This window comes from Chiloscyllium plagiosum, chromosome 21 (assembly GCF_004010195.1).
Source record: "Chiloscyllium plagiosum isolate BGI_BamShark_2017 chromosome 21, ASM401019v2, whole genome shotgun sequence".
NCBI lineage: Eukaryota > Metazoa > Chordata > Chondrichthyes > Orectolobiformes > Hemiscylliidae > Chiloscyllium > Chiloscyllium plagiosum.
In genome coordinates this window covers 30,541,881-30,554,368 of record NC_057730.1, presented here as the reverse complement: position 1 = coordinate 30,554,368, position 12,488 = coordinate 30,541,881, and the positions used below count along the sequence as shown (strand labels likewise).

General features: G+C 41.0%; 1 protein-coding gene across 6 annotated transcripts in view; it reads left to right on the top strand.

Moving 5' to 3' along the window:
• Positions 1-12,488, top strand: part of kdm8 (lysine (K)-specific demethylase 8) — a 40,142-nt gene extending 27,654 nt beyond the window's left edge. For all 6 annotated transcript variants that reach the window (XM_043711658.1, XM_043711659.1, XM_043711662.1 and 3 more), the window contains 7 exons: positions 3,471-4,153; positions 8,083-8,255; positions 9,004-9,136; positions 9,946-9,996; positions 10,134-10,283; positions 11,710-11,802; positions 12,175-12,488. In XM_043711658.1, the coding sequence (XP_043567593.1) occupies positions 3,701-4,153; positions 8,083-8,255; positions 9,004-9,136; positions 9,946-9,996; positions 10,134-10,283; positions 11,710-11,802; positions 12,175-12,339 (1,218 nt within the window). In that variant the 5' untranslated portion in view covers positions 3,471-3,700 and the 3' untranslated portion in view covers positions 12,340-12,488. The remainder of the gene's footprint in view (positions 1-3,470; positions 4,154-8,082; positions 8,256-9,003; positions 9,137-9,945; positions 9,997-10,133; positions 10,284-11,709; positions 11,803-12,174) is intronic.

Genomic DNA, 12,488 nt, shown 5'->3' with positions numbered 1-12,488 from the left:
CCAGCCAACTCCTTATCCAAACCTCCAACTCACCCTCAATGCCATACCTCTGTATTTTTTGCAGTAGTCTACCATGGGGAACCTTATCAAACGCCTTACTAAAATCCATATACACCACATCTACTGCTTTCCCCTCGTCCACCTCCTTAGTCACCTTCTCAAAGAATTCAGTAAGGTTTGTGAGGCACGACCTGCCCTTCACAAAACCATGCTGACTATCCTTGATCACATTATTCCTATCCAGATGTTCATAAATCCTATCCCTTACATCTTGTGGATGGTACACACTGCTGCCACTTTGTACTGATGGTGGGTGGATGGAGTGCTGATCAAATGGGCCGATTTGTCCTCATCAAGGCAAGTGAAAACTATTTAATCATTTGTGCTTTGTAGATGGTGAACAGGCTTTGGGAATGATTTAAATGCCACAGAAGTTTCAGCTTTTGGCCTGTTCTTGTAGCCACAGTATTTTATGGCTGGACCAATTAAGTTTCTGTCAAAAGTGACCCACTGGATGTTGATGATCGAGGGTTTCACTGATGGCAATGGTGTTGAATATCAAGGGGTGTTAATTGGATCCTCTTTTATTTGAAGGAGATGGTCCTTACTTGTGACTTATGTGTCACGAGTGTTACTTGTCACTTAGAACCCCAGAACTGAATGTTGTCAAGGTCTTGCTGTATGCAGGAAGAGATTGCTATCATATCTAAAGAAATGCAGATGGTACTAAACTTTGTTCAGTCATCAGCGAACATCCCCACTTCTGACCTTCTGTTGAAGTGAAAGTCATTGTTAAAGGAGCTGGAGATGATTGGTCCTAGTTGAGTACCCTGCAGCAAAAGAGTTCTTATAGCAGTTGTAGTCTCCCTGCCTCTGAACCAGGAGGCCTGGCTTGAACAGATTGATTAGGAAAATAGCTACCCTGCAGCAAAAGCCTTCTAGTGGCACTCTGGTAGCATCTCTGTCTCTTAGTCAAGAGGCCTAGTTTCAAATCCCATTTACTCCAAAGGTGTGTAATAACATTTCTGAACAGGTTGTTTAGAAAATATCTACTCTGCAGCAATATTGTAGGGGTGAGGTGTTTGGCCTCCAAGAGCCAAACCCTGTCATGTCTGCTGAGCATGACTCAGGCAAGTGGAGACTGCGATTTTGTTGAGACTTCATGATTCCACACTCGGTCAGTTGCTGCATTCATTTCAAAGTTAGTCACTCTCACTTCACAACTGGAATTCAGGACACTATATAAGGTCTAGAACTGATTGTTTATGATAAAATATAAAGTGAGCACTGGTCAACAGTGTTGTTGTGGAAGCATCGCTTAATAACACCTGCTGACAATGCTTACCATAATTTTGCTGATGATTGAGAGTAAACTGAGGTTGCAGGAATTGGCCAGGATTAATTTCATGGACACACAACTTCTGGGCATTTTTCCACATTGTCAGGTAGATGTCTATGTTGTAGCTTTATTGGAACATCTTGGCTGGAACTATTGGTAGTTCTGGGAGTGCATGCCTTTTGTTACCCGTATGTTTCATCACTCATTTCTCTTCATATGCCTTCAGCCAATTCTTGATATACATAAAATATATTAAATTTACTGAAAATTGGCATCTGTTAAGCTGGGGGACCACAAGAGTCCTAAAGGGATCGTCCATTCAACTCTTCATATTGCTGGCAATTGCTTGAACTAGTCATTCACAACGATTGCTGTGCATCCCCATCATTGAGAATGTAGTTTTTTTTTGTGGAGGCTCCTTTTCAGGTTAGTTGATGACTAACCTACTGCGAATCCTCTTGCAAGGATGCCTACCTTGAAGAAGCTCTCCTCATTTCCCTTCCCCCCACCTTATCTCAGTCCCAACCCTCAGATTCATTCCTGAAGAAGGGCTTATGCCCGAAACGTCGATTCTCCTGCTCCTCGGATGCTGCCTGGCCTGCTGTGTTTTTCCAGCACCACATTTTTCAACTCTGGTCTCCAGCATCTGCAGTCCTCACTTTCTCCTAGTTGATGACTTGTCTGTCACCACTCATGACTGGATGTGGCAGGACGGCAGAGGGTTAATCTGATGTGTTGCTTGTGGGATTGTTTATCCATGTTTTTTCGATGTTAAGCCATGGCCACATATCCACTTTGGGTGGGTGTAAAAGTTTCCATTGCACTAGTTCCACCAAAAGGCAGAATATCTGGTTATCAGATTGGTCTTTATAGGAGCTTGTTGCATGTAAAGTTAGCTGCTGCATATCCTATGTAGCACCAGTGATGACCCTTGAAAGTACTTGGTTATCTTTAAATGCTTTGGGACACTCTACAATTGAGAATGCTGTTGTATAAATGCAAATTTTTCTTTTCCTGCCCTTCTCACCAATTTCATACAGGAAATGAAAGCTAATGAGCATCAGTAAGGAAAGCCCTTACCTGAGCTTAATTTGTCCTTCTAACCTAAAATATGTGGTCCACAGCATTCCTCCCATTGATCTGCCTGCAAGTAGCTAATAGCATGCACTGAATTGTGTACCTGGGAAATGACTTCTGTGTAGCCCAGTCACTTGCAAATTGGTGCATCTACCAGATTGCTAGATTTTTTTTCAGTTGTTAATTGCCCTTGTTCAACGTTTCTAATTGTGAGCAGTAAAAGTGGACAGTGGATGAGATGGGAACTCTGCTGTACAATGCATCCTTTTAAAAACATCTTCATTCATTCACAGTGCAGGAGATGGTTCAAGCACATGCCCTTCTAACAGGCTAATCTATATAATGTAATCAAATTAGTCTTGAATGTCCATCAACTGAATTAGTACAGATTGGCATGACAGCAATATTATTGCTGTCACCAGTAGGTCACAGCTTGCAGGTCAATCTCTATCCATTAGAGACAAATCAATGTGCCACTACTCTTAACTTGCAATGCAGTTGCCAACCTCAGTGTGTGGTGGCTGGAGGGGTGGGGATTTGGCTGTAATCCTGAACAAAAAGAGCTAGCAGAAAGAGCATTTAAGAAGGAAAGAGGTAGAAAGGGGGTTATGTTTCTATTCAGACCATAGTTTCTCCTCCAAACAGGAACAGGTTCGTCAGCCCCTCAGGGAGATTGCAGCTTTGAAAAGACAGTTGAGTTGCATTGACTATTCAAAGAAGGCTCTTTACAACACATGAATGAATATCAACAATTAATCCTTGTGTATCAATAATTAATGAGAATGCATCAAAAATGCTTCCATTGAATGAGAAAATGCTTTAACAAGCCACTGTGAGGGATGACTATATGGATACGTTATCAGAGACTTCATTTTGATACATTGATAAAAATGGCTTTAGGAGAGAAATTAAAAATACACAGTTTTGGGAGAGGCAATGCAATTCCAGTTTTGTTGATAACCTTGTGGAAAATTGCTCTGTAGTCTCATAACCTGGGTTTAATTGAAGTCAATTTTATTAGAATAGTCATTTCAATTTGTGTTGGTTTATCTAGGATCATCTCCACAGTGGAAATCTGGTGAGCCAGTGAAGACCAAGACAAGTCTACAAACGCTGAGTTCATCGTAATTACTGAATGTCGAGGGAAAAAAATTGTACAAGTACCAGATTCTTAGCAATTAGATAATTACTTTGTTGTTTTAACCTCTGAAATGTGCTGCCATCAACTGCCAAGTAGCCTGTCGTCTTACTGAATTGTAGTAATTTGCACATGAAGTGAAACCCATGAGTTGTATTTGGGAAGAGGTAATGGCAATTTTGCCACCAAGATTGGAAGACTTCAACTTGGAGTTCAACAGTACAGTGGATATGAGCCTCGTATTCTTATTAAGAAAAACAGTGGATTTACTATACAAAGGCCAGGACATAGACAAGTGCCTGCAGCTCAGTCAGACTATTGTGGATTTCTCTTGGGAGAAACTTAATATTGGAACTTGGAGGGACGTGGATAAGGAGTGGAGGAGGGTGTATTCTCATGGCTGTCTTTTTAAAGCTGTTTGTTTGTGCAAAGATGAAGGAACGGTTAGTGAGGCAATAAAAACTTGTGACATGGGTTTGTTGATGGGGGCAATCATATTGGACAACATTCTCAACAGACTGGTCGGAGTTCTTCAGAGATACACTCTTGGGAAAAGGCCTTTAGAAGATGCTGCATCCCATCAGGAATCAAGCAGAAAGGTACTGTTTTATATTACTATGCAGCTACTTTTCTCTATATTTATATTATTATATTAAGAATTGAGAGAACAAGCAAATTCAGTAAGATATTTTTCCATGTAAGTCCTAATGATGGGGACTGGAATGGTTGGCACATTGGAATAACAGCAGAATAATGGGAGAGAAGATGGCTGTGTGTGATAAATCATAATGGAAATGAGGTTGAAATAGTTTCACAACACAAATATGACACTATTGCCTATAATGCAATGCTAATTGACTATAAAGGGATGAGAGAAGGAAATGATGGTCGGTACTGTAAATGGAAATGTAAAATTGCAGAGTGACTTTGTTATTAACAATCCCAGACCTAAGAATTAATTAAGTTTGCTTTATTAAACTGTAAAGGGTGCAAAAACGATTTACAAAGATATTACAAGATTGGAGGATTTGAATTATAAGGAGAGGCTGGAACAGATTGGGTCTTTTTTCCCCTGGAATGTAGGAGGCTGAGGGGTGATCTTATAGAGGTTTAAAAAATCATGAGGAGCATAGATAAGGTGAATAGCCAAAGATATTAGTCCAGGATAAGGGAGTTCAAAACTAGAGGGCATAGGTTTAAGCTGAGAGGGGAAGGTTTTGAAAGGGACCTGAGAGACAACTTTTTCACACACAGGGTAGTGCTTTGTGACTCTGACTCTATAGAACAACAACTTTCCTCTAACAGGAAGACTAGAATTGAATGCTATATTCCAGAAGTGGCCTCTCCAGTGTCCTGTACAACCACAACATGACATCCCAACTCTTATACTCAGTGCATTGACCAAGCTTACCCAAATGCCTACTTCACTATCCTGTCTACCTGTGCCTCCACTTTCAAGTAACTATGAGCCTGCACTCTTAGTTCTCATTGTTCAGCAATACTCCACAGGACCCTACCATTAGGTGTATAAGTCATGCCCTGATTTGCCTGACCAAAATGCAAACTTCGCATTTATCTAAATTAAACTCCATCTGCTACTCCTTGATTAAGGTTCTGTTGTACTCTGAGGTAACCTTCTTCACTGTCCGTTACACCACCAATTTTGGTGTCATCTAACTTATTAACCGTTCCCCCTGTATTCACATCCAGATTATTTTTTATAAGTTACAAAAAGCAGTGGATCCAGCACTGATCCTTGCGACACCACTGGTCCCAGGCCTCCAGTCCAATAAACAACCCTCTACCACTCCGTTTCTTACTTTCAAGCCAATGATGGACTCTCCCTGGATTCCATGTGTCCTAAGCTTGTTTAACCAGTCTACCATGCAGTATCTTGTTGAATGCTTTGTTGAAGTCCATGTAGAAATCATACACCATTTTGTCTTCATCCATCTTCTTTCTCACTTGTTTGAAAACTCAATCAAGTTAGACATGACATCCCACACATAAAGCCATGTTGACTATCCTAATCAGTTCTTGCCATTCCAAATACAGATAAACCTCCAACAACTTTCCCATCACTGATCTATAGTTCCCTGATTTTTCCTTACCACCTTTCTGAAATGATGGCACTAGATTAGCCATCCTCCAGTCTTTCGGCACTTCACCTATGGCTCTGATACAAATATTTTAGCGAAGGGCCCAGCATTCACTTCCCTAGCTTCCCAGAAAGATCTGGGATACACTTGGTTAGGTCCTGGGGATTTATGCACCTTAATACATTTTAAGACATCCAGCACTGCCACCTCTGTAATATGGAGATATCACTACTTATTTCTCCAAGTTCTGTAGCTTCTGTGTCCTTTTCCACAGTACATAACGACGAGAAGTACTCATTTAATATCTCACCCATCTCCTGAGGTTCAACACACAGATGATTTTGTTGATCTTTAAAGGGCCTTATTCCTCCCTAGTTACTGTTTTGCTCTTAATGTATTTGTAGAATCGTTTTGGATTCTCTTTAACCCTACTTGCCAAAGCTATCTCATGTTCCCTTTTTTGCCTCCTGATTTCCGGCTTGAATTTACTCCTAATGCCCTTACACTCCTCTAGGGATTCACTTTATCTCAGCTGTCTATACCTGACATATCCTTTTTCTTGACCAGAGCTTCAATTTCTCTAGTCATCCTGTATTCCCCACAGCTATCAGTGTTGCCTTTCACACTTAAAGGAACATTCTGCCTCTAGACTCTCATTATCATGATTTTGAAGGCTTCCCACCTTCCAACTGTTCCTCTACTTCTGAATAGCCTCTTCCAATCAATGATTAAAAGTTATTGCCTAATGTCATCAAAATTGGCCTTACTCCAATTTAGAACTTCAACTTTTAGATTAGGTCTATCCTTTTCCATCATTGTTTCAAAACTAATAGAATTATGTTCTCTGGACCCAAAGTGCTCCCCCACTGACACCTCAGTCACTTACCTTGCCTTATTTCCCAAGAGATGGTCATGTTTTACTCCTCTAGTAGGTACATCCACACACTGAATAAGAAAATTTTCTTGTACACACTTAAGTTCCTCTCCAAGCAAGCCTTTAATTTTAGATTAGATTAGATTAGATTCCCTACAGTGTGGAAACAGGCCCTTTGGCCCAACATGTCCACACTGACCCTCCGAAGAGCAACCACCCAGACCCATTCCCCTACATCTAACGCTACGGGCAATTTAGCATGGCCAGTTCACCTGACCTGCACATTCTTTTTTGACTGTGGGAGGAAACTGGAGCACCCGGAGGAAACCCACGCAGACACTGGGAGAATGTGCAAACTCCACACAGATAGTTTCCTGAGGCGGGAATTGAACCTGGATCTCTGGCGCTGTGAGGCAGCAGTGCTAACCACTGTGCCGCCCAGTCCCAGTCCCTGTTATGGTAGTCCCAGTCTCTGTTTGGAAAGCTAAAATCCCCTACCATTATAACCCTATTATTCTTACAGATATCTATGATCTTCTTGTAAATTTGTTTCTCAATTTCCTGCTGGCTATTGGGGCCCTATAGTACAATCCTAATAAGGTGATCATCCCTTTCTTATTTCCAAGTTCCACCCAAATAACTTCACTGGACATACTTCCAGGAATATCCTCCCTAAGTACAGCTGTAATGTTATCCTTAACTAAAAAAACTATTCCCCCTCTTCTCTTGTCCCCTTTCTATCCTTCCTGTGGCATCTAAACCATGGCTAGTTCAGTTTAGGAAACCTGATCAGCCCACCTTGTCCATTCCATGCTGTATGACTCTGGAGAAGGAAATCTGCCATCCCTGTGCGATCTTGTCTACATGTGACCCAGACCCACAGGAATGTGGCTGATTCCTAACTGATCTCTGAAATGGCCTGAGCAAACCTTCTCAGCAGTAGTTAGGGATGGCAATGAATGTTGGCCTTATCAGTAATGCTCACTTTTTTTTTAAGAAGTTGAGCATTTAGGACAAGACTGGATCCTAAATCCAACCCAGCGCCTCTTCCACACTCCTCTGCCCAAACATTGCAAACACTGTCTGTTTTACTTGGGTCTGCAGCAGGCGAGCATCTGGATCTTGTGGGGATAATTAATTAGAAAAGAAGAGGGTGGTGAATATTCTGGGTTTGGATGATGCAGGTGATTTTGGATCAATGATTTTCAAAGCTCTATGGTGTGAAATAGCCACTGAGTATTTTTCTCACCTTGTATCTGAACCTGCATTAGAGTTAATTGATCAAGCTTTGCTTGGTCAATAACTCCATTGTTTTTGCATAACTCAATGACTAGGATGGGTGAATCTGATGGACATTATACTTTATTCAACCAGCAAGTCCTGTATTCATTTCAGAATAAAAGACGGGAGAATGGAGAGCTCTGACTTAGCCAGTTGGTTGGGAAATGTATTTCCTCATAAATTAGGTGAAATTCATCAGAAACTAAACATGGGATTAACTCAAATCATTAACAGGTTCTGACTTTTTAAAAATGTAATTGATTTGTGATTCCAGAAGCTAAGTGTTTCTCTTCCTCTGGTGCAAGAGATGAAAACTGAAATGGCTGTTCCAAGAGTCCACTGCCCTTCACTGGAATATTTTAGAACACACTATCTCATTCCACAGAAACCTGTCATACTGGAGGGAATTGTTGATCACTGGCCTGCTGTGAGGGATTGTAAATGGAGGTACGTATAGGCATTGAGAATCTCCAACATTTTAAAAAATTGGATAAACTGTCAGTAACCTCCATCTTTCATATTAAATAAAAACAGTAAAATGCCATATAATTGCAACAATACAGTACTAATTATGTACCATTGTTCTGTTGTAAAGGACATTTTTCTGGAGCTGCAGTACACCTTTGGGGTGGATGTCTGATTAATGAGCACTTATTATCCTATCTGCGGTAACCTTACAGCGTAGTGATACCATGCATCATGGTAACGACAGACCAGTCATTTTTCTTCTGTTAACAATATGCAAGTCCTTACAAATCCAAGCAAAGCAGCATTGCAGTGAGACATTTGCTTGTGCTCTATCAGGAGAACACACTGTGGGGAGAGACTAAGTACTGTACAGGATTAAGCGCTGATATTTTTACCTCAACAAATAATTCCAAAATAGGCTGATGGAAAAGTACTCCCCATTAGAGGGGAGTATTGGTGGTGTAGCATCTCTGTCTTTCACTCAGAGATTTATTTGGTTCTACCATCATTCTAGATAGAATCAACAGTTTTCTGCTGCTAGAAATTTCAAACTGCATTGAGAAAACTTCAGTACATATTTAACCAATTATGTAAGTGCCCTGGGAGTGTTGAATTTGTAACCAGATCCTGGCATTCTCAGGATTGAAGTCCTCCAATATGTTGTTACTTGTAATCAGGCCCAGATATCCTGGGTTTCATAGAGAAATTGACTGACTGTTCTTCACAGCGTGGAGTACATCCGTGACATTGCAGGCTATCGCACTGTGCCAGTAGAACTGGGTTCTCGTTACACCGATGAGCAATGGTCCCAGACACTGATGACTGTGAATGAATTCATTGAGAAGTATGTTTTGGACCAGGTTAGTTTCTTGACATCAATTGTTGTTTAAAGCCATTGTGTTCCTAGAGTTAAATAATTTTGAAAGCTGGCTAATATATCCATACTATCTGCAATATAATTTAAATTGCATATCAATGTTTTTGAAGATGAGGAATAATGGTACAGAATTTATAGATTTTGAAAACAAGTTGTCCATGGAAAAGCTTAAGAGTGTTAACTCAAGATACTCATGCTTCCAAGGAACTCACTTTCTATATCTACACATGATATCTGTTCCCTTCCATGCCTTTGTTACTTCAAGGGTCACCCTATTTTTCTTTAATTCCCTGCAGTCATCCATCTTAGATCTGCTTCTTATTGTCACTCATTGCGTACTCACCATTATATCCTGATCTCGAGAATTCTCAACCTTTTGGTTGCACACTCTCCTTAAAGCTTCCTAAACTCCATCCCACCATCCATCGCCTTGGTTCTGCTAACATCATTCACATTTTATCTTAATCTGCACTGCTCAGCTGCCCTCTGCTCCATGATACCTTGCTGTCTGTGGAGAATACTGTACTGTGACTGCTGGATGATTTTATTATCAAATAAACCCAGCCTCGCATAATGGCAGCAAGTCTGTTCTGGAACTCTAGCTAACTGAGTGATTCTAACTTGCAATTTAGCTGGAGATCTTGGTGTGTTTCCTGGAACTATTTCCACATAAATGGAGTTATTGACCACTGAGTATGTATGGAGCTGATGGAGTATGTGGTCCATGCTATGTTACTTGCCCAGTCACCAATGTGTAACATGTAATCACCGACTTCCTGATTCTTCCTGTAGGTGGAGCAGGAGCCCATTGGATATCTAGCACAGCATCAACTATTTGAACAGGTGAGGCTCTTTCTCTGCACAGACTATTCCATAACTGCCAGTATCATCTTGTCAAAGCATCCACTGTTTGTGTAAATGCAGATAGAGTTGACTTTTTACATGTTGAGCTGGTTAAATTAGTTTTATCTTTTCTGTAGATCCCAGAGTTACGAGAGGACATCGACATACCAGATTACTGTTGTCTAGGAGATGGTGATGAAGATGAGATCACCATAAATGCCTGGTTTGGGCCAATAGGAACAATTTCCCCCCTACACCAGGATCCACAACAAAACTTCCTAACACAGGTTAGTGCAGAAACAAAATCAATATATATTGTAAATACAAGGCAACATTGTAGTAAGAAAGAACCAGATTAGAGCATCTGCAGACTTCACTTTCTCCTCAAAGAACCACATTAGGGTGAGTTGTCTAGAGTAATGGCTAAACTGCGGTCAGATCCAAGGAACAGCCAAAATCCATCACTAAGAGCAGGACCAAAGTTAAAAAGAATTGGAGAAAAGCTGAAGTTTGTCGATAACAACTTAATCACTTCTGAAGAATAGTTATATTGGACTTGAAACATTTAACTCTGTTTCTCTGTCCATAGATGCTATCAGACCTGTTGAATTTCTCTCACATTTTCAGGTTTTATTACAAAATTCTGGCATCCACAGAATTTTCCTTTAACTTTTGAATTAAGCTGAAAATGTGTTGCTGGAAAAGCGCAGCAGGTCAGGCAGCATCCAGGGAACAGGAGAATCGATGTTTCGGGCATAAGCCCTTCTTCCTGAAGAAGGGCTTATGCCCGAAACGTCGATTCTCCTGTTCCCTGGATGCTGCCTGACCTGCTGCGCTTTTCCAGCAACACATTTTCAGCTCTGATCTCCAGCATCTGCAGACCTCACTTTCTCCTTTTGAATTAAGCAACAACATTGAGGGGACAAATCCGATTAAGCTGCAATAACTAGGGTAGTTTTCATACACCACCAACAACAAGCCATGCTGGCTGCAAAGTGCAAGCAAAACCCCAGGAGTATTTAATAAAATGACTGGACTAAAAAAGAACCAAGATTACCATTGCCTGTATAGTGAAATATTGATTGCTGATGCTATTTTAGGAGTTTAAAAGTCTACATGTTCTAGATGGAAGTGAAACGTGAAGAAGGTGGGGAGTTTGTCAGCATAAACATGTCATATAGTCTGTGCCATTTAAATTTTTTGCAACTTCAGTTTGAATCAGATGATTTTCTGGCCACCAGGCTTGCTCTAGTTGGTGGCTGCTTTTCACAGTAGATGAGAATCCAGTATCATCGTGGAAACTATGTTGTGACTTCTACAGTGCAACCAAATGTTAATCATGTGGGATGTTGAATGGTTGTTAGCATTCTGTTGATGATGTACCTAATCAGGAGGTCTTGTCACTTACAGACTGTTAGAAGGATTAGATGTTAATTTGTAAGGAATGATTCAATTTGAACTACATTCCAGCCAAGCAGAAAATGTTAGTTTTCTAGTAGGAGATCTTGTAAAACTTTCCCTTCTGTGAGCGTATATTTGAGTCTGTGTGCATGTTTCTGTATGCGCACACTCACCAATTGTCTGAATTCGCAAAGAAAGAATGACCAATTGTGTTAGGCCCGAGAGGCACTGCTGACATCACTAAGAGCAGGTAAACAGTCTACTATAAGGTTCCTTCTGTGTGAAAATGCTAAACCATTCTGTCTCTGGCAGGTGGTGGGTCAGAAATATATCCGCCTGTATTCCCCAGCAGAGACTGGAAGACTGTATCCTCATTCAACCCAACTATTGCACAACACCAGTCAGGTAAGAAAGCAGCTTTGAGTTTGGGAGAAGCTAAAGTACTGGATTGGGTTCCTACAGAAGTGGGCGGAGAGGGGTGATGTCATTGGGATTAATATAACCTTAGTTATGGGGCAGATATATGATCAGAGGTTTAGTTAAGGGAATGTAGGGCAGAAGATGAATAAAGTCTGGCACAGCTTGAGATAGTTACCTAGATGGGTAGTCATGCAGTGGCTTGTGGATATAGGGTTGGAGACAGGGATTGAGGCAAGTGAATGGATGAGTGGACCATGTTAATCTGTTGGTCTTCGCTAACTCTGTACACATTGTCTTTCTGATTGGGCTGATAAACTGATCCCAACTTCAGTTAATGAACAATTTTGTTATTTTCAGGTGGATGTGGAGAACCCAGATTTGGTCAATTTTCCAGAGTTTAAATTTGCTGATTTCCAGGAATGCGTACTGAGGCCAGGAGAGGTCCTGTTTATCCCAGTGAAGTACTGGCATTATGTGAGGTCACTGGACATCAGCTTCTCTGTCAGCTTCTGGTGGTCCTGACTCTTCCATTCCACGTAAGATGAAATGTGAGCCATTGAGTTGTGGGAAATTTCTCACTCCTGGAACTAAATGTGACAGAAGAGAATTTCTACAGCCAACCTGGAGAGGAGAGAACCAGAAAGGAAAAAACAGAGGGGGAATGAGGCTGA